We start from the raw sequence: 25,949 nt of genomic DNA, 5'->3' as shown, positions 1-25,949 counted from the left end.
CCACTCTGGAAAACAGTGTGGAGGTTCCTCAAAAAATTAAAAGATCTACCCTATGACCCAGCAATAGCACTGTTAGGAATTTACCCAAGGGATACAGGAGTGCTGATGCATAGGGCCACTTGTACCCCAATGTTCATAGCAGCACTCTCAACAATAGCCAAATTATGGAAAGAGCCTAAATGTCCATCAACTGATGAATGGATAAAGAAATTGGGGTTTATATATACAATGGAGTACTACGTGGCAATGAGAAAGAACGAAATCTGGCCTTTTGTAGCAACGTGGATGGAACTGGAGAGTGTTATGCCAAGTGAAATAAGTCATACAGAGAAAGACAGATACCATATGTTTTCAGTCTTATATGGATCCTGAGAAACTTAACAGAAGACCATGGGGGAGGGGAAGGAGGAAAAAAAAGTTAGAGAGGGAGGGAACCAAACCATAAGAGACTTTTAAAAACTGAGAACTGAGGGTTGATGGGGGGTGGGAGGGAGAAGAGGGTGGGTGATGGGTATTGAGGAGGGTACCTGTTGGAATGAGCACTGGGTGTTGTATGGAAACCAATTTGACAATAAATTTCATATTAAAAATAAATAAATAAATGAAAAAATAAAGTCATCAATCACAAGGGAAGAGAGCCAAGAAGAGAAAAAAATGAAACTCCAAAAACAACCAGAAAGCTATTAACTAAATGGCAATAAGTACATCAAGAATTACTTTATTTTTTATTTATCTATCTATCTATCTATCTATCTATCTATTTATCTATCTTGACAGAGAGAGAGACAGAGCACATGAGCAACAGAAGGCCAGAGAGAGAAGGAGAGACAGAATCCCAAGCAGGCTCTGTACTTCCAGCGCAGAGCCCAACCTGGAGCTTGAACCCTCGAACTGTGAGATTATGACTTAAGTCAAGAGCCAGATGCTTAACTGACTGAGCCACTCAGGCTCCCCATCATCAATAATTACTTTAAATATAAATTATCTAAATGTTCTAATCAAAAGACATAGGTGACTGGATTAAAAAACAAGACCCTTGGGGCACCTGGGTGGCGCAGTCGGTTAAGCGTCCGACTTCAGCCAGGTCACGATCTCACGGTCCGAGGGTTCGAGCCCCGCGTCAGGCTCTGGGCTGATGGCTCAGAGCCTGGAGCCTGTTTCCGATTCTGTGTCTCCCTCTCTCTCTGCCCCTCCCCCGTTCATGCTGTGTCTCTCTCTGTTCCAAAAATAAATAAACGTTGAAAAAAAAAAAAAAAGAAAAAACAAGACCCATCTATTTGCTGCCTAAAAGAGACTCACTTCAGACCTAAAGACATATACAGACTGAAAGTGAAGGGACATAAAAAGGTATTTTATTCAAATGTAAGTAAAAAAGAAAGCTGGAGAGCAATACTTATAACAGACAAAATAGACTTTAAAATGAAGACTGTACAGAGAGACAAAGGCATTACATAATGATAAAGGAATCCATCAAGAGAATATAACAATTGTAAATATCTATGTACCCAACACAGAAGCATCTAAATGCATGAAGCAATTAACAACTGACATAAAGGGATAGTACAATAATAGTAGGAGACTTGAGCATCCCACTTACATCAATGGATAGATCATTCAGCCAAAAAAATCAGTAAGAAAATAGTGGCTTTAAATGACACATTAGACCAAATGGACTTAACAGATAGATACAGAACAATTCATCCCCAAACATCAGAATACACATTCTTTTCAAGTGCCTAAGGAACATTGTCCAGGAGAGATCACATGTTAGACCATGAAACAAGCCTCAAAACATTTACAAACACCAAAAATCAGGCACCTGGTGGCTCAGACGGTGAAGCATCCGACTTTAGCTCAGGTCATGATCCTGCAGTTCATGAGTTTGAGCCCTGCATCAGGCTGTCTGCTGTCAGCACAGAGCCCACTTTGGATCATCTGTCTCCCTCTCTCTTTGCCCCTCTCTGCTCACATGCTCTCTCTCTCTCTCTCTCTCAAATATAAAACATTTGGGGAAAAAAAAAAAAAAAAGCTTGTCACTTTAAGAACACCAAAATCACATCAAGCATCTTTTCCAACCACGATGGTATGAAACTAGAAATCAATTTAAAAGAAAACTGGAAAGGGGTGCTTGGGTGGCTCAGTCGGTTAAGCCTCTGACTTCAGCTCAGGTCATGATCTCATGGTTCATAGGTTCCAGCTCCGCGTCAGGCTCTGTGCTGACAGCTCAGAGCCTGGAGCCTGCTTCCGATTCTGTGTCTCCCTCTCTGTCCCTCCCCTGCTCGTGCTCTGTCTCTGTCTCTCAAAAATAAATAAACATTAAAAAAAAATTTTTTTTTAACTGGAAAAAGCACAAACACATGGAGGCTAAACAACATGTTACTAAGTAACCAATGGTTCAATGAAGAAATCAAAGAAGAAATTTAAAAAATCCATGTAGACAAATGAAAATGGAAACACAATGGTCCAAAATCTTAGGGAGATAGTAAGAGCAGTTCTAAAAGGGAGGTTTATAGCACTACAGGCCTCCCTCAAGAAACCAGAAAAATCTCAAACAATCCAACTTTCCACTTGAAGGAACTAGAAAAAGAAGAACAAAGCCCAAAGTTAGTAGGAGGAAGAAAATAACAAAGATTAGAGCAGAAATGAATGAAATGGAGATTAAAAAACAATAGAAAATATTAATGAGGGGTGTCTGCGTGGCTCAGCTGGTTGAGTGCCTGACTTTGGCTCAGGTCATGATATTATGGTTGGTGAGTTTAAGGCACACATTGGCCACACGGCTGTCAGTGCAGAGCACACTTTGGATCCTCTGTTTCCCTCTCTCTGCCCACACCCCCCGCCCACTCACACTCTTTCAAAAATAAATAAAATAAAAAACATTAAAAAAAAAATCAATGAAACCAAGAACTGGTTCTTTCAAAAGATAAACAAAATTGATAAACCTTTAGCCAGGCTCACAAGGAAAAAAAGTAGAGGACCTACGTAAATTAAATCAGAAACAGAAGAACAGATGGGGCCCCTGGGTGGCTCAGTCGGTTAAGCATCTGACTTTGGCTCAGGTGGTGATCTCATGGGTCATGATTTCAAGCACCACATCAGGCTCTGTACTGACAGCTCAGAGCCTGGAGCCTGCTTCAGATTCTGTGTCTCCCTCTCTCTGCCCCTCCTCTGCTCATGCTCTCTCTCTCAGAGAATGAGTAAACATTAATTTTTTTTAAAAAGAGAAAGAAACAGAAGAACAGAAATAACAACTGACATCACAGGAATACAAAGCATTCTAAGAGACTAGTAAAAAAAAATTATATGACAACAAATTGGGCAACTTAGAAGAAATGGATAAATTCCTAGAAACATATAATCTTCTAGGACTGAATCAGGAAAAAGTAGAAAATCTGAACAGACTGATTACTAGTAACAAAGTTGAATCAATAATCAAAAAACTCCCAACAAACAATAGCCCTGGATCAGATGGTTTCACAGGCGAATTTTATCAAATATTTAAAGAAGAATTAATACCAGTTATTCTCAAATTATTTCAAAAAATAGAAGAGGAAGGAAAATTTGCAAATTCATTCCAAGAGGCCGGCATTACTCTGATACAGAACCAAAGACACTAAAAAATAAGAAAACTACAGACCAATATCCTTGATGAACACAGGTGCAAAAGATCCTCAACAAAATTCTAGCAAACCAAATTCAACAATACATCAAAAGGACCATTCACCACAATCAGGTGGGATTTATTCCAAGGATGAAAAGATGATTCAATATCCGCAAATCGATCAACATAATATATCACATTCAAAAACGAAGGATAAAAGCCATATGATCACCTCAATAAATGTACCAAAAGCATTTGACAAAATACAACATTCATAAAAAAATCTCTTAACAAAGTGGACACAGAAAAAACATACCTCAAAATAATAAACACCATATAGGACCAAGCCAATGCTAACATTTTACACAATGATGAAAATTGAAAGCTTTTCCCCTAATATGAGGAACAAGACAGGATATCCGTTTTCACTACTTTTATTCAACATAGTACTGGAAGTTTTAGCCATAGCAATCAAACAAGAAAAAGAAATAAAAGGTATCCAAATTGGTAAGGAAGAAGTGAAACTGTCACTATTTGCAGATGACATACTATATATCCCTAAAGACTCCACCAAAAAAATATTAAACTTAATAAATGAATTCAATAAAGTTTCAGGATACAAAATTAATATATGGAAATCTGTTGCATTCCTATACAGTAACAATGAAGTAGGAAAAAAAGAAATTAACAAAACAGTCCCATTTACAATTGCACCAAAAAAAATAAAATACCTAGGGATAAATTTAACAAAGGATTGATGAACTATCTATACTCTGAAAACTATAAGACACTGATGAAAGAAATTGAAGATAACAAACAAATGGAAAGATATAACATGCTCATGGACTAGAAGAATTAATATTGTAAAAATGTCCATATATTGAAGAATCTACAGATTCAGGACAATTCCTATCAAAATACCAATAATATTTTTCACAAAACTAGAACAAATTTGTATGGAACTTTAAAGATCCCAAATAGCCGGAGCAATCTTGAGAAAGAACAACACTGGAGGTATCACAATCCCAAATTTCAAGCTATCTTACAAAGCTATAGTAATCAAAACAGTATAGTGCTGGCACAAAAACAGACCCATAGATCAACAGAACAGGATGGGGAGCCCAAATATAAACCCATGCTTATATGGCCAACTAATCTATGACAAAGGTGACAAGAATATACAGTGAGGAAAAGACAGTCTCTTCAATAAAAGGTGTTGGAAGAACTGGATAGGTATGTGCAAAAGAATAAAACTGGACTTTCCCAGAACACATAAAAATACACTCAAAATGAATTAAAGACCTAAATGTGTGACCTGGAACCATAAAGCCCCAAGGACAAAATAGGCAGTAATCTCCCGAACATCAGCCTTAGCAACATATTTACGGCTATGTCTTCTCAGCCAAAAGAAACAAAAAGCAAAATTAAACTACTGGGACTACAACAAAATTAAAAGGTTTTATAAGTAAAAAAAAAAAAAAAAAAAAAAATCAACAAAATGAAAGGCAACCTATTGAATGGGATAAGATATCTGCAAATGACATATCTAATAAGGGGTTAATATCCAAAATATATAAAGAACTTACACAATTCAACACCAAAAACACAAACTATCCAATTTAAAACATAGGCAGAAGACCTGAACAGATATTTTTCCAAAGAAAATATACAGATGATCAGTAGATACATAAAAAGATGCTCAATATGACGAATCATCAGGGAAATGCAAATCAAACCACAAGGTATCACCTCAGACCAGTCAGAATAGCTAGTATCAAAAGACAAGCAATAACAAGTCTTGGTGAGGATATGGAATATAGAGAACCCTCACACACTGTTGGTGGGTATATTGGTGCAACTACTGTGGAAACAGAATGGAGATGCCTCAAAAAATTTAAAATATAAATACCATATGATTCAGTAATTTCACTACTGAGTATTTACTCAAAGAAAACAAAAACACGAATTCGGAAAGATATATGTATGCATCTCTATGCTTACTGTAACATTATTTACAATAACCAAGATATGGAAGCAGCTCAAGTGTCCACCAATAGATGATTAGATAAAGAAAATATGGTATACATATATAATGGAATATTATTCAGCCATAAAGAGAATGAGATCTTGCCTTTGTGACATCGATGGACCTAGATGGCATAATGCTAAGTGAAATAGGATAGAGAAAGACAAATACCATATGATTTCACTTATATGTGGAATATAAAAAAAAAAAAAAATAAGCAAACAAAAACAGAATAGAAACTACTCATAAATACAGAGAACAAACTCTTGATTACCAGATGGGGGGGCGCGGGTTGCAGGATGGACAAAATAGGCAAAGAGGATTGAGAGGTACAAACTTCTGGGTATAAAACAAATAAGTCACTGAGATGAAAGTACAGCATAGGGAATATAGTAGATGATACTGTAATAACATTGTATGGTGACATATTGTAACTACACTCATTGTGGCGAGCATTGCATAAGTATGGAACTGCTGGTTTGCTATGTTGCATACCTGAAACTAATATAACATATAACTATACTTCAATAATAGAAAAAAATTTTAATTTTATTCAGTTGAATTTTTGTTCAAATTTTGTTCGAGAAGGCAAATGTATATAAGAAAATATCATGCTCCAGTGGAATATAAAGCATTGCTTAGAGCATAACTTTCTAAAGGGTCTGATTCTGATTCATCATTCTCTTGGAGCTATTTCTAACTCTGCAAATTGTAGATAAGTGATAATGCAAAATTATGCTTGCCTATATCCATGAAAATAAATTGTCAGATGGAGGGTTTCTGATTCCTAAAAGGAAAAAAGCCAATTTTGATGCCCTTTGCAAATTCACTTCTGTTTTCCTTTTTTTTTGAGTTCTCCTTTGAACTGGTTGTAACATCTTTTCTGGTTGCCTCATTTAATTAATGTCTTAATTAAATTTTTGGCATGTTCATTTTATTATTATTATTATTATTTAGCTTTACTGAAGTAAAACTGACAAAATTGTAAGATTTAAAGTATACATGGAGTGCCTGGGTGGCTCAGCCGAGCGTCTGACTTCAGCTCAGGTCATGATCTCATGATTCATGGGTTCGGGGCCCGCGTCAGGTTCTGTGCTGACACCTCAGAGCCTGAAGCCTGCTTTGGATTCTGTCTACCTCTCTCTCTGCCCCTCGCCCACTCATGCTCTCTCTCTCTCTCTCTCTCTCTCTCTCTCTCAAAAATAAATAAACGTTAAAAAAATATTTTTTAAGTATACAATGTGATAATGACATGTTCATTTTATAACTACTTTCAAAGCCTTGATTTTACCTTTTTCAGCTTTCTGTAAGTAAGTAAGTAAGTAAATAAATAAATATTTTTTAAAAAGGTGTCCAATTTGCCTTTGGGCTACACATGCAAATGAAGTTGAAATATTATGAAGTGCAGAGCCTGTGTGCATTTCTTGGAAAAGGAATAAACCATTTCAATCAGTAGCTCAAACCATCACTCCAGAAATCAGAACAAAGAATTAACCTTGTAACAGACCCTCTCTTAAACCAAGACGTTCTTGTCTTTACTACCTTACCCTACACAACAACCCAATCTTGCCATAAAGAAAGAAGGCAAGTTTGACTCAGAGGGAAACCAAATTTATTGATTTGTACAGGACCTAAGGCACAGAAACTCTTCTGTAATTCCTTGGCACCCTAGAGTCCCAAATCCAAATTCAGCTATTATTCTTAGCTGGATTCCTGCTGATGCAACCTGGGTTACAGCAACTGACCCTTCCTCAGCTTTCTTTTCAATCCCACCCAGACTCACAATTTCTTTTTGCACTTCCATTTAAAGGGAGACAATTGCCATGGACTCACATACCATAAGGCTACTACGAGTCTTCCTCAATATTTCCCCAAGTCCTTAAAGCCACCCTAGACCCCATAACCTTTACCCAAGCTTCCACACTAGTGCAGTATGTTGATGACCTTTTACTCTGTAATTAAACTAAGTCGGGAGCTCTTATAACTTCTTCATTCTCTTAAAGGCAGTAGCTGAACAAGGCCATAAAACCTTTACATCTAAATATCAGTGGGTACATGCAACTGTTATCTCTTCAGTATATGCGATACGTCAGGGCGTTCAAAAGCTCACTCCATGGGGCATCTGGGTTGCTCAGTGGGTGAAGCGTCTGACTTAGGCTCAGGTCATTATCTCACTGCTTGTGAGTTCAAGCCTTGCATCAGACTCTGTGCAGACGGCTGGGAGCCTGGAGCCTGCTTCAGATTCTGTCTCCTTCTCTCTGCCCCTCCCCTGCTCATGCTCTGTCTCTCTCTCTCTCTCTCTCTCTCCCTGAAATATAAAATAAAAACATAACAAATATATATATTCCAAAAGGCCTTGAGTCATTTTGCCCAGCCCTCTCCCCAAAACAGTTAAATGAATTTTTAGGGGCAGAGGGCTACTGCCACCAACAGATTCCTAATTTTGCAGTTTTTGTTAAACCTTTGTATGCTCTTGTCTCAGATATCACCCCAGAGCCCATTTTCTGGCTTTCAGAGGCATAACCTCTTTTGAAGCCATAAAATCAACTCTGTCCACACTTTTTTTTTTTAATTTTTTTTTCCCAACGTTTATTTATTTTTGGGACAGAGAGAGACAGAGCATGAACGGAGGAGGCGCAGAGAGAGAGGGGGACACAGAATCGGAAACAGGCTCCAGGCTCCGAGCCATCAGCCCAGAGCCCGACGCGGGGCTCGAACTCACGGACCGCGAGATCGTGACCTGGCTGAAGTCGGACGCTCAACCGACTGCGCCACCCAGGCGCCCCTGTCCACACTTCTGACATACCTAATTTTGACACACCTTTCCATTCATACAGCCATGAAAACAATGGCTTTTCTGCAGGCACTCTTGGACAACCTTTTGCCTCTCCTGAATGGCCAACAGCATATTTCTCACGCCAATTAGACCCTGTGGCATCAGGTATGCCTCCATGCTTACATGCAATGGCTACAGCTTCCACCTTGATGGGCAAACCCCCTACTCTTACATTAGGCTTCCCCATTCACCTATGTGTTCCCCATGCTGTGTTTGCTCTCTTACAAGTTCTTAAGTCACAGCATCTCTCTACCCAATGACAGACCACTTATGAATGATTAAGCTCTCTTGACTAACCCATTAACTTACATCACTGAAGAACTTTAAATCCAGTTACCTTACTAACCTCTCTGATAATGGAGAGCCCCACTCTATTCCCCACGATTGCCTTACAACTGTAAGTATGATCTCAAAACCACAAGAGTGTCTCTCAGACATCCCTCTAGATAATCCAGACTTACTTCCGTTTTGTGATGGCTCCTGTAAACAAAATTTCCAGGGAAACATAATCATTGGTTGTGCCATAATTTTCCCCCATAAAACACTTGGAGGCTTATTTTTTGCTCACAGTAAAATAGCCCAAGTGGCTGAACTCCTAGCTCTTACTAGAGCTTATATACTGGTGGAAGGGGAAAACTGCTACTATTTACACGGATTCTGGAATCTGCCATGCTGTTGGCATAATCTGGAAATTTCATGGATTCTTAACTTTGGTGGATACTCCCATTGCTAATGGGCTCATAATTGCTGACCTATTATGAGCTATTCACCTCCCTTCTAAAATTACGATTATTCACTACTGAGTTCATACTAAGGAAACTGATAGTGTATCCTTAGGAAACCATAGGGCTAACAGAGCTGCTAAATATGCAGCCCAAACATACCACTCCCCCATCCTCAATCCACCCAGTTTTTAACCCTACCTTTATCCCTGACTCATATTATTAATTATCATACAAATGCCCTCCAATTTTAAAAGACAATTACATACAAAAGGGTGGAAATAATTATCAGATGGATTATATATATTGGGTCAAATGGACTCCTTGTAGCCCCTTTTCTTATAACCTTTTGGCTAGCACTTATCTCCCACCAAATGGGACACAAGTGTGTGAAAGTCAATGAAGGGAAACCTCACTAAAAGGAAGCTGGGAGGTTTGGCTGGGGGAGCTCTCACACTCTACCACTCATTTTCAATTACAGAACCAACAGGAAGTCTGCAACTCAAAGCCACTTTCCTTGGTAGCAGCTCAGCTACCAAGAGACCGTCACAAATCAGCCAATGAAAAGCCACTATATACTTCAAACTCCCAGTGTACTCTAACGGGCTTTTCGTTTATAACAGCCTTCCCAACTTCCCCCCTTCCCTTTATAAAAGAGCACCCCTCCTCTTGTTCTGCAGACTTGCCTATGGTTTTGCCACAAACTGCTTGTCCCAAATTGCAATTCCCTGCTATTCCCACATAAACCCATTTGCGCTGATAAAACAACTGGCAGCTTATTTTTAAAGTTAACCTGTGCAAACAGATTAATTAAGGAACTAAAAAAAACAATTGGTTCTGCCGTGGCATCCGTAAAATTTCTGACCAAATTATCTCCCAGAGTACTACTCCTACATCTTACCAAATCAGCATGCCCCTAAGAAGTCCTCTTAGGCCCACAATGCCCTTTATGGCATTTTAAATGGTTTTTATAGACTCACCCCCTGCCTTGAGCTATTCTCCCTATTTGGCTATTATCTGCCTATTTAGTGAAGGGTCTGAATGCTACCTGACTGTGTAGACCGTGTGCTACACTGAGGTGCTCATGCCACAACAGTGGTAAAGAAATTAGTAACTGAGATTATTCCTCATTTGACATTCCTTTATGGACTGAGTTAGATGAAGGAACTCATTTTACAGCAGAGATAAACCACCTGCTTGCAAAAACTCTGGGACACTCATTAAAATTTCACATCCCCTATCAACCTCAATCATCAGAGCAAATGGAACATAAAAATCTAGATCTAAAAAGAACCTTAGAAAAGATGTGTCAAGAAACTGACTTCAATGGCCAGAAGAACCAAACTTGGTCTTTATTAAAATCCAGAATACTCCATATAGGAGACATGGATTGATCTCTTTTAAAACAGTGTTTGGTCGGGGCGCCTGAGTGGCTCAGTTGGTTAAGCTTCGGACTCCTGATCTTGGCTCAGGTCATGATCTCAGGGTTCATGAGATGGAGCCCTGCATAGGGCTCTGCACTGCCAGTGCAGAGCCTGCTTGGAATTCTCTCTCTCTCCCTCTCTCTCTGCCCCTCCCCTGCTCACATACTCTGTCTCTCTCAAAATAAAACATTAAAAAAAAAAAAAAAAAGCCCAAACTCGTCTTTGTTCCTGCTAATGTAAACATCTGATGGACTGAGCAAGGGAGACAGGTAAATAATAAGGTGTGATATCCATGATCAGAAGAAAGTTACTCTGCCTTTTTCCCTGGTGAGTTACGTGGGCCACAGAAAATCTCTACAGAAGCTCAAAGACTATCCCTTGTCAGGGTGAAAACAATAGCTGAAGATTTTTCCTGTTACATTGAAAACAGACCTGCCACTGGACTTCTCCTGGATGACATACCAAGCTAGTATTACAACCAAACTCTGTGTTTGATGCTGAAAATGGCATTTTCTTTTTCTTTTTCTTTTTTTTTTTTTTTTGAAAATGGCATTTTTAAACTTGGCAAGGAGATTAAAAATAACTCTAGCATAAAAGTTTGCCAAATCACCAAACGGGTTTACATACCAGCTGCCCCTCTTGTTAGATTGCCCAATACCACACACTATATTTGGGTGGATCAGAATTGCAGATTTCTTTGGCTCGATGACAGCAGTAAGCTTTATAGCTGCCAGAACCAAACTATAGACCTCCTACATCACTATTTCACAACCTGTTCTGCTCTCATAGACTGACAGGAAAAATAGAGATGTATGGATATTAACATTATCAATGGCAAAGGTCATGGAATACTCCAGACTTTAAAAATTACAGGTTTCAGGGTGCCTGGGTGGCTCAGTGGGTTGAGCATCCGACTTCAGCTCAGGTCATGATCTCATGGTTCATGGGTTCAAGCCTCGCATCAGGCTCTGCTCTGACAGCTTAGAACCTGGAGCCTGCTTCAGATTCTGTGTCTCCCTCTCTCTCTGCCCCTCCCCCTCTCAAAAATAAATAAACATTAAAAAAAGAAACTACAGGTTTCAAGGGTGCCTGGGTGGGTTGAGTGTCCCACTCTTGATTTGGGCTTAGGTCATGATCCCAGGGTCATGGGATCAAGTCCCGGGTCAGGCTCTGCACTGAGTGTGGAGCCTGCTTAAAATTCTCTCTTCTTCTCCTCCGGCCCCTCTCCCCTGCTTGCACTCGTTAGCTTTCTATTTCTAAAAAAAAAAAAAAAAAAAAATTACAGGTTCCAACCTAACCTTGTCTGTAAATCATACCCCTCTTTTTTATTTTTAAGTTTATTTATTTATTTTGAGAGAAAGAACACAAGCAGGGAAGGGGCAGAGAGAGAGGGAGAGAATCCCAAGCAGGCCCCACCCAAACTGTCACCATGGAGCCAGAAGCGGGACTTAATCCTATAAACCCTGAGTGTTGACCTGAGTGGAAATCAAGAGTCTGATGCTGAACTGACGGGGCCATCCAGGTGCCCCAATCATAACCCCTTTTTATCTTATGTAGCAACAAAGTACATAAAGGGTTCCCACCTAAGTTTTCAGGACAATGTGGGTTCAGACCTGCCTCCTTCTGTCACTAAATACTCCACCTTACATGCCAAATTATAAACTTGGGTTTCTTTGTTCATAAAATCATGTCACACAAACACGCCTCTCAAAAAAATCATAGAAATTCTGCTTGCATATCTCAAGTCCACCTTCTTTTCAGCTTTAAGGGTTTTTATTCCCAAATCTTGGAGATTATGAATTAGAAAAGGCAATCCTAAATCTCTCTCTGTAGTGGAATGGTTCAATACCACTATGCAAACTTTGAAAACACTCCCGTCAGAAGTTAACAGCTTAGCCTCTTTGGTACTGCAAAATCGTCATGCCCTACATACACTGGCAGCTCAGCAAGGAGGAACTCCCTGGTGAAAAATGTTGCTTCCGTGTAAGCCAAAGGGGACAAATAATACCTAACTTAAATCTGTCATAATAAAGGATTAACATTTGTCATCAGATAAATGAAACAGTAATATTTACTGGACGGATCTATTTCTGGAGTTGGGAGGCTGGCTTAATGGGGTGTGGGGAAATGCGCTCTGATTTGTTCTTCTGTTTTTTTTTCCTCATTCTAATCTACGTGCTTTTTTCTCTTTGCAGATCTCCTACCGCTCACTAGCTCAGTTTCTCTCTCCACAGTCACCAGCTCAGCTTTTCATATTGAAACTCCCAGGGAAGTTTCAGAGGGAACTGGAGAGGCCCAGGGCAGGCTGCCCTCAAAATGTGCCACATGGCATATTGGTTATTTTGAATTGAAGCTACTTGGAAAAAGCGCAAACACATGGAGGCTAAACAACATGTTACTAAGCACAACATGTTACTAAGTAACCAATGGTTACATGAGGCTACTTGGGAAATAGCCAGTGTAAGGACACAGACCTTCCTCTGTTCCCCACCCCCACCACCCCCTAGGCAGGAAATAAACCTTCCTTATGAAAGTTACCTTCCCTGTACTAAGAAGTAAAAAGACAACCTTATCACCAGAGATAGAGATTTTAAAGCTGAGAAAGTTGTAGAAACAAATCTTGTCACTTCTATTTTAAGTTTATTTAGACAGGGTGGAGGGGCAGATAGAGAGGGAGAGAGAAAATCCCAAGCAGGTTCCCCAGTGCCAGGGCAGAGCCTAATGTGGGGCTCAAACTCACCAACTGTGAAATTATGACCTGAGCCAATATCAAGAATCAGAAGTTTAACCAACTGAGCCACCCAGGCAAACCTTGTTACTTTTTACTAACCTACAACCTCAGCCCAAATTCTTAGAATTCCTAATTAAAACTCTCAAACATCTATTTTCTTGATCCTGTTAATTCCTCACAAATTTATTGTCTTTTTGTCTAAAATGTATAAAAACTGTGAGTCTTGGTCATTTCTTTGGATCTTGATTTCATTATTGGGTCTCCATATGCGCCTAATGAATTGGGTTTTTCTCCTGTTAATCTGTCTCATGTCAGTTTAATTCCTAAACCAGCTGGAAAAACCTGGCAGGGAAGGACATTTTTTTTCCTTCCCTAAAACTGCTCCCCCTAAGATATTTTTACCAATCGTCGGGTTAATAGATCCCTGAAAAACTCTAATGTTCTCTCCAGCTTCTGGACAGTAAGCCTTTGACCAAAAAGTAAAATGTTGATACCATTTTTAATGTGTTTTCATAGAATCACTCTCTGGATATTGAGTGGAAGTTTGGTGGTGAAGATACTTTGCAGAAAAAAAAAATATTTTAATAAACAGCTGAGTTAGTTTCTGGGAGAACAAAGTTGCTAAAATAAATCTCAAGATTCTTGCTGGGCCTTTGTACTTCCACACAAGTCAATGTTCAGCTGAATACCTCCACGTGCTCAGGTGGAAAGCAGCAGAGTTGCCAACAGTGGTTGAAGGAGCTGAATACTACTATGCATAACCTTTAAGATTTTGGAGTTTCTACCCCAGTGATTGCTGGAGCTATACATGCATACATATTTTATTGATAAACTACCCAGGAAAAAGTAATTTTGTTTCATCTAAGACATACCAAAGTACTGGGGATGGATATAGGGGGAAGTAGCAGTGGAGAGGAGGGACAGCAATGGTGATTTTCAGTAGATTGCAACTTTTGTAGCTCTACGGCATTAACCAATATAAGAAATTGTCTAGTCTTATATTCACTATAGGCAGTTCCTGACTTTCAACAGTTCAACTTATGATTTTTCTACTTTACAATGCAGCAAAAGCGATATCCATTCAGTGGAAATTATACCTTGGATGTTGATGTTTTCCCAAGCAAGATGCAACGTGGTACAATATTCTTTCGTGATGCTGTGTATCAGCAGCTCCAAATCCAAGTCTGCCACATAATCACCAGGGTAAACAACCGATGTACTTACAACCATCCTGTTTTTCACTTTCAGTACAGTATTCAATAAAGTGCATGTTCTTATAAAATTGGCTTTGTGTTAGAGGATTTTGCCCAACTGCAGACTAATGGAAGGGTTCTGAGCACATTCAAGGTACACTAGGCTAGGTTACGACGCTGAATAAGTTAACCGTATTAAATGCGTTTTCAACTTACCATATCCAGAGGTGCCCCATCGTATAAGTCGAGGAAGACGGAGCAGAAGAGGAAAGGATGGAGCAGCCAAACTGTGAGGCTGAGAAGACAGTTAAAGTCAGTCAGTCAAGGAGAGGGACCCTTTAAGTACTTTGCTGACCATGCCCGAAGACTTGTCACCTAAGACTGGAAGTTGGGTTGCCAATCATCTTCTGGGTCTGCAGTCGCTGACAACATTTAGGGCCACATTCCCCCTTGTTCATTCGTATTTTTGTACCACTGCTTGGCAAGGGTCAGATCCTGAAGCTCTCTGGGTCTTGGCTCCTTCACCTGTAAAATGTGGGGTTTGCATCACAGAGGAGAGTTTCTGGAAAGCGCTCGGACAGCCAGCACACAGGTGTGGGAAGCGAAGCGCGGCCCAGTCCTTCAGCCTTTTGGCTGAGGCTGGGGAGGCACAGATAGCAGGAAGGTGGGGTGTGCTCCGAGAGAACGTGGGAAGGGGGCGCACCAGTAAGCGAGGGCACCTTAGGGGCCCGGGCGCCACGGCCACCTACGAGCTTCCTCGCTGCAGGGCGGGCCGGGAACTGAAGAAGCCTAGGCTCCTCCCGCACCCACGGCTTCCCGCCGGCAGACCTGCGCACGCCCTCCCCGCCCCACCGCTCGCCGGCACCGCCCCGGCGCACGGAGGCTGGACTTTAGCACGGGGGCGGACCCCACTCCCGCTCCCGCCTCTCTCCCCGCCTCCCTCTCTGGGTCCCGCCCCGCGGCGCAGGGGGCCGGGCTCCGGCGAGGGGGGCGGTGGCCGCGGCGGTGACAGCCGCTCCCCGCCCCCGAGGGTCGCCACGTCCCTCACGTACCGCCCGGCCGAGGCGCTGAGCGGCGACCTGGCCACCCCAGCTCCGGCTCCTCCGGCGGGGCTCGGCATGAGGCTGGCGCGGCTGCTTCGCGGAGCCGCCGCGGCCGGCCCGGGCTCCGGGCTGCGCGCGGCCAGCCCCGGCGCCAGCCGCAGCTTCACCTCGGACTCGGCCTCCGGGCCGGCGCCCGAAAGCGGCGTTCCGGGCCAGGTGGACTTCTACGCGCGCTTCTCGCCGTCCCCGCTCTCTATGAAGCAGTTCCTGGACTTCGGTGAGTGCGGCCCGGGCCTAGGGCCTTTGTGCGCGGCCCTGCTCGGGGAAATGCGGCCCCTGACCCCGGACGGGCCCGGCCCTCGCTGGCCCCCTCTCACCTCTGGCGCACCCCTCCTTCTTAACGTCTCCTCCCCCAACGCTGTAGGTGTTTCCTTCCTCCCTTGCGGACAGATCCCCAAGCTCAGGTGCACGCGCTGGCGGGCGGGATAAATAACCGGAGGCGTGTGCCTTTTTATTGTGTATTGTTGAAAAACAAACCTGGAGGGCCGCGGGCGGAATGACCTCCCGCCTTTCAGCGCACGTGCAGAGCCGCGCTCTCTGCCAGGCGCCTTCCGAAGAGTAGAGCTCCGGCTGGAGGCAAGTGTGCTGCACACTCCCGGGAGTCGTGTTCGGATTCTGCACAGTGATGATAAATGCTCAGTTTTGTAGACGATGATTGCATAAAATTGGCGCGATGATAGGGGAAGCAGGTTATAACTGGCCCAATTGTTTCATAGAATGTTTTCCTTGCCACTTGCTTAATAGTGTTTCCACCAACAGCACATTCATTTCATCATCAGCAAGTAAGTGTTGAGCACACGTAAAGTGCGTGAGCACTAGACGTGGGGATTGCCACATTCCACCCTGTAGAGGCGACTGGCCACTTTCCTCGTCTTCCGGTGGGCCCTTCCTGGTTTTCTCTAGAAAGGATGCAACAGATTGCAGAGAAATTGCAAAGTTAGACTTATAACTTTGACTTCTCATACGGAGGCGTGGAGGGGAAAGGGAAAACTAATAAACTCGAATAAAGTCATAACATTTCAGTAGAAAAAGTTATCTTCTGCATTGTGAGTACTGTTAAGTCAGTAATGGATCTCTGGTGGGCTCAAAAGATATCAGCTTAGCTGGCAGCTTTATCTTAAAATTGTGGTGTACAGAGGCGAACTCTTTTTGGCGCAAAGCCCTCGGTTTTCTTTGTTGTTACTTTAAAATGACCGTAGTGTGATTAAGGGGTGAATTTGGCCTTGTTCACAATATGCCATTAAACTTTCACAAGAAAGTGTTTTCCTTTAATTCGGCAATTACTGCTAGGAACAATCTAGTTTTGGCTAAGGCTGCCTTTCTAAAACAGCAAGATGACATTCGTGAGTTCAGAATGCATAACATGATTTTTTAGTTTAACTTTCAATAGAACTGCTTGTCAAAGGACATTCTACAACTGTTCTGCTTAGTAGCTTGGTACAGGAATGGAGGAAGAGCAGGATGCTTACCAGGAATCAGACTATTGAATAAGACCTGGGGGTGTGGGTGAGGGGAGGGGGAGCTTGAAGATGGTTGCTGAACAGGTATTGGTATTTTTTGCTTTCTGTTGCCTGAAATCCCTCCTGTACATCAGCTCTTTGCTTATCGTGGTTCCCACGCACATTGACCAAATTTCTCTGTTTATATTGGACAGGTATTCATTTCTTACAAACCTGGAGTTAGGAAACAGATTTTCTAAATAATAGCATCCAGTTAATAGACTTTGGCAGGTCCTGCTGTTAATTAGACTCTGCACCTTGTTCAGACTTGCTCGGGTTACCTTGGTGCTAAGATAATCACAGGAAGGATGCAAGTGATGGAGAGGGAAGAGTATCTTCACTGCTCTACAAAGCGATTGGAATGTCATGACTTAGGTCATTTAGGATGCCTCACAACCCTGCTGACTGGGTTATCTCATCCCTTTCGTCCTCATTCCCTGTCATGAAGGGGATGCTACTACCACTCTGACGTTGCCAAGTAACTCCCTCTGTGTTTCTCCCTGCCTCTTGGCTTCTACTGCCTTATGGGCTCTACTTACTGCTGTTCCCACCTTGTTTCGTTTTAGGATCTATGAATGCTTGTGAAAAGACCTCATTTATGTTTCTGCGGCAAGAGCTGCCTGTTAGATTGGCAAATATAATGAAGGAAATAAGTCTACTTCCAGATAATCTTCTCAGGACTCCATCAGTTCAGTTAGTACAAAGCTGGTAAGATTCCCATCTTGTGTTTGCAATTTCAATGGACTTACGGACTTTACTCAAGGTGAAAGCAAATACTCTTTTACTCTTCAGTGGATTCTTACGGTAGTAAGAGCATTCCTCCATCTCTTTTTGGGTGTGTCTGGGCTTGTCCCCTGAATCCTGGACTCTACCACTCCTTGACTTTGAGAAAACAAACAAACAACCAATCAGAACTGCACAGAAATACACACACTAAATTTAAGATTTCTGATATTAAATCTGTAGGGATGTTATGTTATAATAAAAAATATCTACAAAAAATATATGTCTACCATTTGTTGATGGCTAGGGATTTATAGGCATTACCTTTAATCCCTTTGACAACTCTGCCCATTAGGCATTATTATCATCATTTACAGATGAGGAAATTGAAGCACCTACTGGCCTTTTGTCAAAGGTAGTACCATTCATAGTGGAGGTAGGATTCAAGCCCAGATTTGTTTCTTTCTACTATACCATGCTCTAGTCAGAATGATAAAATGTATTGAAGTGTGTATATATTTTTGAATAAACTGAATTTATTTTACTGCAGTATATCTTTGTCAAACACAAAAGTTAAAATCTTTATTCTCCCATTTTAAAGTAATTACAAATTAGTGGAATCATATAAGAAACTATGCTGTCTTCCAAAATATGACAGTAGAGGTATTAAGGGTATGAACATATACGTGGCCATTTAAATACAGCCTTTCTTGAAAAATAAGATAAAAACAGGGAGGCAAACCATAAGAGAGTCTTAAATATGGGGAACAAACTGGGGGTTGCTGCTGGGTGGGTGGGTGGGGGGGCTAAATGGATGAGGGACATTAAGGAGGGCACTTGTTGGGATGAGCACTGGGTGTTATATGTAAGTGATGAATCACTGAATTCTACTCCTGACACCATTATTACACTGTATGTTAACCAACTTGGATTTAAATTAAAAAATAAATACGGCCTTTCTTGTTAATGTTATTAATTTTAAAAGTGTAATTCTTTTAAGCACTATACATTTCAAACAAAAGAGTTTGCCAGAGTTCAGTCTTTTTTTTTTTTTTTTAATTTTTTTTTTCAACGTTTATTTATTTTTGGGACAGAGAGAGACAGAGCATGAACGGGGGTGGGGCAGAGAGAGAGGGAGACACAGAATCGGAAACAGGCTCCAGGCTCTGAGCCATCAGCCCAGAGCCTGACGCGGGGCTCGAACTCACGGACCGTGAGATCGTGACCTGGCTGAAGTCGGACGCTTAACCGACTGCGCCACCCAGGCGCCCCAGAATTCAGTCTTAAATGGAAAATAAAAATTAGCTGCAAGATTTTTCCCAGTTCTGATTCATGGAGATCTTAGCACTTTTTTGTAGCCATTGTAGTTTGTAGGAGAAGCTGATCTAACTTCAACTTTACAAAACAAGCAAAAGAAGTATGACTGCTATAATATGTGATAATGAGATGCTATCTGGTTCAAGTATGGAACAATTATGAGTGTGGTTTAAAGAAGAGGCATTTGTTTAGGAACCCTGACGGAATCTAAAGGAGAACATATAATTTTCTACAGAAGCTTATTTCTGTTTTTTAAAATTCTTCACTGAAAATAGAATATGCTGCATCTTGAAATCTGTTCTGTGCCTAACATGTTGTCAGTGCTCAACCGTCTCTTGAATTAAGAGTGTAGTTTTTCTTGCCAGGGAAGAGAAAAGTAAGGGGTAAAGCAAACGTCAGAATCACTTGACTTTGGAATGCTTTGGACTGAAGAGAGGCACACGCTGCTTGTCAAGAACAGCTTTCCAAATCAACATACGGATTTACAGATTTTTCAAACACTTTCATTGCCCCTGGATGCCTACTAAAGACAGTTGTAGATAACAGTGCCCACAGACCAGCCAAAGTAGAGCCTATATAATTGAAAGTCATTGAATAGTAGTGAGGTGTTTTCAGCTCCGGCCCTGTACTGCCATTATGCTTGGCCGCATGACCTTGACAAAGTCATTTGGCTTTCCTCATTTTGTTCCTTCCTTAACGGGTGATTTGCTACCTTGAATTGTTAGATAAATTAAAAACCTACATTTGTATGACTTTTGTTTTTGTTCAGCTCTGTTTAAAAGAACCATGTGGTAAGTTATAGGCTTTTAACAAATACTTGTTGATGGTACACAAACTATTAACCTGGAGAATGCATGCTTCTGAAGGACAGACAGCCACCTTCAGCTCCAGCTGGTCATTGCCACTGCGGAAGTACCATCCACATCATCTGGTTTTTGTTTGTTTAAAGAAAAGCCACAAGTCTAGATTTTTTTTTTTTAATTTTTTTTTTTTCTTCCTTCAACGTTTTATTTTATTTTTGGGACAGAGAGAGACAGAGCACGAACGGGGGAGGCACAGAGAGAGAGGGAGACACAGATTCGGAAACAGGCTCCAGGCTCTGAGCCATCAGCCCAGAGCCTGACGCGGGGCTCGAACTCACGGACCACGAGATCGTGACCTGGCTGAAGTCGGACGCTTAACCGACTGCGCCACCCAGGCGCCCCAAGTCTAGATTTTTAATGTAGAATCTCCCAATTTTGAAAGATTGCAACTAATTAAAAATTTTGTAAAGCACCAAAGCCCTAGAAGGTCTGTAGGGTTTTAAAACACAGGTTTTAAGCTAGACTCATAGACTGAGGTAGGTGTTCCTCCACATTTCGCTGAGACTAAGACAAATTAAGTCAAGATCACATAGTTACTGGTAACAGACGCGATTCTCATGACAATCAGCATTTCTACTGTATAGTGGTAAATTTAAGAAATTGAACAGCTATTTTAGAGTATAGAACTTAAGAATAGAAGAAGTAGGAAATCTTAAAACTCTAAAATGTAACCTATGTTCTTAGGAGAAAATGTGCACCTTCTATTACTTTATGCCAGGCACTTTGCTCAAAGGTGGATGGGTATAAAAATCCTACTTCAACCATAATTCATAGCACTATTCTAAATTAAAAATTAAGAGATGGGTAAAAATACCTTTTGAGTATTTTCATAATATGGAAATTTCAAATTGTGAAAAAACAAATTTACCCTACTGATTTGCATTTTAGGTATATTCAGAGTCTTCAGGAGCTTCTTGAATTTAAAGACAAAAGTGCTGAAGATGCTAAAACTATTTATGAGTAAGTACATGATTTTGACCCTATTCGGAACACAATTTTTTTTTTTTTTATTTTTTTTTTTCAACGTTTATTTATTTTTGGGACAGAAGAGAGACAGAGCATGAACGGGGGAGGGGCAGAGAGAGAGGGAGACACAGAATCGGAAACAGGCTCCAGGCTCTGAGCCATCAGCCCAGAGCCCGACGCGGGGCTCGAACTCACGGACCGCGAGATCGTGACCTGGCTGAAGTCGGACGCTTAACCGACTGCGCCACCCAGGCGCCCCCAGAACACAATTTTTAAAAAAAAATTTTTTTAACATTTATTCGTTTTTGAGAGTGAGAGAGAACATGAGCTGGGGAGGGGCAGAGAGAGAGAGAGAGAGAGAGAGAGAGAGAGACACACACAGGATCCAAAGCAGGCTCCCGGCTCTGAGCTGTCAGCACAGAGCCCGACGCGGGGCTCAAACTCACGGACAGTGAAATCATGACCTGAGCTGAAGTCGGACGCTCTTAAACATCATGTAAAAAATATAAATGTATTGAACTTAAACTTGCTATTGGGTCACTTTAGGGAAATTAACTTTTGGTTTCTCACCACTCGAGAACATACAGTAGTACATGTGTCTATAGCAGCTCATACAAGTAAGACAAATAATGTAAAACAGTGAATATAAGAAAAGACAGTTCAAGTCTGATGATTAGGGAAAATCCAGAAATGGCCTCGGTGCCATTTGGATGATAGGGGACTGGTGAGAGGACTCTTTATCTGGAGAGCTCAGGTGAACATTCAGCTCCAGCCAGTCATTACCAATGCAGAGACATTATTCAGATTGTCTGATTTTTTTGTGTTAAAAGCAGTAACTTTAGATTTTTAATGTAAAATCTCCCCCAATTTTGAAGATTGCAACTAATTTTAAAAAGTTGTTTTAACACCGAAGGCCTACAAACACACCTCTGTGGTCTCACTTTCTGACCTCTGTAAGATGATGAAAGTAATGACAAATGTAATAACCAGTGTACCAGAATTGATCAACCCAGGTAGTCCCCTCAGGCAGTTATCTGCTTATTCCGATGAATGTTGCTCAGAACTTAAAGCCCACCTCTTTTGTTGTCCCCAGAGTCTATTGCACATTTTTTTTTAACTGTCTTTAAACATGATGGCAACATTTCACCTTTTAAACATAATTGGGTCTGAAAATAACATCAAGGATTTACTCTCTACCTAGGTATGAAGCACACTGTATATTTAATCTTTAAAACAGTGCTCTTGAGTTAATGCTATCTGTGCACAAAGAGGTTAAGTAACTTAAGGTAGCATTAAAATCACATAACCAACTAGTGTGATGGGATCAGGATTTGAACCTAAGCACTTGCACTTAAAAATAAACGTACGCTATAGAACCTTCTGAAAATAGCTAGTCAGAGCTGAATCTAAAAAATAAGGTGAGCAATCAAGCAGAATAATCCTGTTTTGGGTTTTAAAAGAGAGAGGTGAAATAAAGGGGTGATGAGGAATGATGAGTGTTTGTTGTTTTTGAGGAGTTTTGTTGTTTGTATTTTGGATTAACAGTTTGGTTTTGAAGCAGATTACAAACTAGGAATTCCAAAAATATTTTGAGCGATGAGAGCATCACTGGAATAAGTTGATAGTACTCAAGATGATGACTTTGAATGGGAAAGCACTCATTCAGAAGTGTAAATTCTGATGGGTATGTTACAAGATGGATTTTATTTCGTAATTAAGACTTCTTTTCTCTTTTATCTAGATCTTTAAATTAACCATGCAATAAATGTCTTCTAAATGACAGAAGTGGGAAGGCTGGATGACTTGAAAATTTTTCTTTTAACACAACAGTTGACTCTTTCTCTCCCATTTTTAAACTTATAGGATCAGCGACATTAAAATTCCTTTTACTTTTCTGTTCTCAGTAGTTCTTTCTCTCTGGGAACCATAGGGAATAGTTCCAAAACAGACAGGCTTTATTGGCTTATTCATCTTCATTCCTCACAGAGCTGTGTTCACTAGAAGCAAGCACTCTCTGTCTTCTCTTATGCTGAACGTCCGTGGAATACTGTCCTCGTAGGGAATGCTCAAACGATCTTAGTGGATGATGGTTAAAGCAAACCCTTAACATTTTTAGGATTGTGTTTTGTGGCAGCCTTACTTGTAGGAGTTCCAAGAAAATAATTAAGCTTCAAAAGTTTTATTTTGGAGGTCTTTATATTCTATATTCTGTATATTGATGATCTGAAATACAGTTAAATAAGCAGAAGAAAACATGCACTGATGCTTTTTTACTGAAGTAGGGATTTCTTGCCTAGAAAAGGTTGGTTAAACGTAGATTTTAGTAATAAATTCACTTGTCAAAATATTTGGCTGTTTTGACGGACAGGTTTGTTTAGCTTTACAGATACTGTGATTCGGATCAGGAACCGACACAATGATGTTATTCCTACGATGGCCCAAGGAGTGATTGAATACAAGGAGAGCTTCGGGGTGGATCCCGTCACCAGCCAGAATGTTCAGTACTTTTTGGATCGCTTCTACATGAGTCGCATTTCAATTAGAATGTTACTCAATCAGCACTGTAAGTATCTAGAAGTCAGGAGAAGAAGCAAAATAAAATGAATGTGTTGGTATATTTTAAGTTTATTTAGAAAACTTCCCTTTAATAAACATTTGATTTGGCTTTTTTGTGTGTATTAAGTAAATAGACTGTCATGCAAAGGAGGTATTCTTATTGAATGTAAAATACTACGTTTAAAAAAAGTGTCTGTTCTGTTTAGCACCATTCAGAGACACAGTATTCAAATCAGGAAAAGGGCATTAGAGAGTTTAGCTTATTTTGTTTGTTTGTTTGTTTGATAGCTTTATTGTTTGGTGGAAAAGGCAAAGGAAGCCCGTCTCATCGAAAACACATTGGAAGCATAAATCCAAACTGCAATGTAATTGAAGTTATTAAAGGTAAATGCTTACATTTGTCCTTTCATGAAGGATGCAAAAATCAAAATTATTGAGTGTTAATTCATGCCAATAAAACAATTACTTACATCTTGAGATAAAACATTAGGAACAAATGCAAGGATTTGAGAATAATTTTATGATGTTAATTGTACATTATGTATAGGATGAATATTTTGTTGATCCAGTGCTTTGTTAGGCAAAGTATGGTGATACTGTGAGGGCACCTGTTTCACTTCAAAAAGATTCAAGCTCCACCTCCCCCCGCTTTCCAATTCCCTGTACTAGGAGCCATAGTCTGTGATAGTTTGGTTTGCATTTTTCCACACTTTTTTCTGTTTATACCACATATACTCATATATGTATATATGTAATTGTTGTTCTTACATTGTTTGCTTTGGGAAAATGGATGCTGTATGTATATTTTTCTATAAGCTTAGAGCCATCACACCACGTTCAGTACATATGGAAACACCTTAGGTTTTTGGGTGGCTTAATGGGTATTCCAGAATGTATTAATCCATCCTTCTATTGATGCATATTTAGGTTTTAATTTTTTTTTTAACCAGTAATACTGAAGTGAACATCTTTAGACATGTGCTGACTTTAGTATTTTAGAAGGCAAGATTCTTAGAATTTAAGACATTTAAAATGCATTTAGGGGCACCTGGGTGGCTCAGTCGGTTAAACGTCTGGCTCTTGATTTTGGCTCAGGTTGTGATCTCACGGTTCATGAGATTGAGCCCCATTTCGGGCTTTGGACTAATGGTGCAGAACCTGCTTGGGATTCTCTCTCCCTCTCTCTGCCCCTCCTCCCCTCCCTCAAAATAAATAAACTTAAAAAAAATTTTTTTAAGCTAAAATGCATTTAAAATTTTGATACCTCCAAAAAGGTATCAAACAATGAAGTCCTAAACTTTTACCAACTCTATATGTTATGTGTATTGTAAATATTTTCTTCACCCTGCTGTTTTTACTTTGTTCACAGTGTCTTTTTCTTTATGAATGTTTTTATTTTCTTAGAATCATATCTGTCATTTTTCCTTTATGGCTGTTAGGTTTTATCATGTCATACCTTCTCCAAACTAAGACTGTTAAATTATATTTTCTTCCATAAACGGTTTTAAAATTTCGTTTATCAATAGTATTGCCATCTTAATGCATGATATAGAAATACATTTATTTTAATGCTTTTTTTTTGTTTTGATTTACACTAGATGGCTATGAAAATGCTAGGCGTCTATGTGATTTGTATTATATTAATTCTCCTGAACTAGAACTTGAAGAACTAAATGGTAAGCCTGATGATATCTTTTTCTGAATGATTAGTGTTGTGATTATCTGAGAAGGAATGATAAGAAGAATTTAGATTTGTTTTAATATAAAAGGACTTTTCATAAACTCTTTCATTGAGTATGAAAGCTGAGGGAGAACAATCATGTTAAAAATATATGTGTGTGTGTGTGTGCGCGCGTGTGCATGTGTGCGTGTATGTGTGTAATTAGTGGATTCTGTCTGAAAAGCATTTTGGCTTCTTCCTCGTTTTGTTTATGTTCAATTGATAATGTTGATTCTTTCCTTATTTTTGTGGTTTTTCTTTTTGGTTAGTTTGGTTAGAAAAAAATGATGCTAAGAAAATTATATTTGACTTTTATATGCACTTCAATAATGTAGAATTGAAGAATTTAAGAATTCCACTTACTGAGTGGTAAATCATTTTTATTATTGAGGAAGTAAAAAGACTGGGGGTGTAAAGAGGAAAGAAAGATGCTGATCTGTTTGAGAATCTGTTAATCTCTGATGGTCTTTTCACCCTGACTAGTAGTGTGCCATTTGGACAAAACAATTTCAGATATCTTGGAAGGAGATTGATAAGTTTCTCTGTGTTTCTGAGGGGTAGTGTAGTTTTGTAGAGGGAAAAACAGTTCCTAAGTGAAGATGACCTTTTAAGAAGAATAAAATTAAGTAGGTTTTTTCTAAACTGTATTCTGGAACTTATAGTGGGAGA

At 40.2% G+C, this 25,949-nt stretch overlaps 1 protein-coding gene and 1 long non-coding RNA gene across 2 annotated transcripts in view; one reads left to right on the top strand and one right to left on the bottom strand.

Moving 5' to 3' along the window:
- LOC125171918 (uncharacterized) overlaps nucleotides 1–15,362 on the bottom strand; it is a 57,115-nt gene extending 41,753 nt beyond the window's left edge. Inside the window, exon 1 of the long non-coding RNA XR_007154497.1 lies at nucleotides 14,750–15,362. This is a non-coding gene — a long non-coding RNA (uncharacterized LOC125171918). The remainder of the gene's footprint in view (nucleotides 1–14,749) is intronic.
- Nucleotides 15,363–15,506: 144 nt separating this feature from the next.
- PDK1 (pyruvate dehydrogenase kinase 1) overlaps nucleotides 15,507–25,949 on the top strand; it is a 33,464-nt gene continuing 23,021 nt past the window's right edge. The window contains exons 1-6 of the mRNA XM_047869170.1: nucleotides 15,507–15,853; nucleotides 17,702–17,843; nucleotides 20,927–20,998; nucleotides 23,383–23,567; nucleotides 23,849–23,944; nucleotides 25,159–25,236. Coding sequence (XP_047725126.1) covers nucleotides 15,652–15,853; nucleotides 17,702–17,843; nucleotides 20,927–20,998; nucleotides 23,383–23,567; nucleotides 23,849–23,944; nucleotides 25,159–25,236 — 775 coding nt within the window. The 5' untranslated portion in view covers nucleotides 15,507–15,651. The remainder of the gene's footprint in view (nucleotides 15,854–17,701; nucleotides 17,844–20,926; nucleotides 20,999–23,382; nucleotides 23,568–23,848; nucleotides 23,945–25,158; nucleotides 25,237–25,949) is intronic.

The sequence above is a fragment of the Prionailurus viverrinus genome, chromosome C1 (genome assembly GCF_022837055.1).
Source record: "Prionailurus viverrinus isolate Anna chromosome C1, UM_Priviv_1.0, whole genome shotgun sequence".
Lineage (NCBI taxonomy): Eukaryota > Metazoa > Chordata > Mammalia > Carnivora > Felidae > Prionailurus > Prionailurus viverrinus.
The sequence above is the reverse complement of the archived record's forward strand: the minus strand, read 5'-3'. Positions and strand labels throughout refer to the sequence as shown.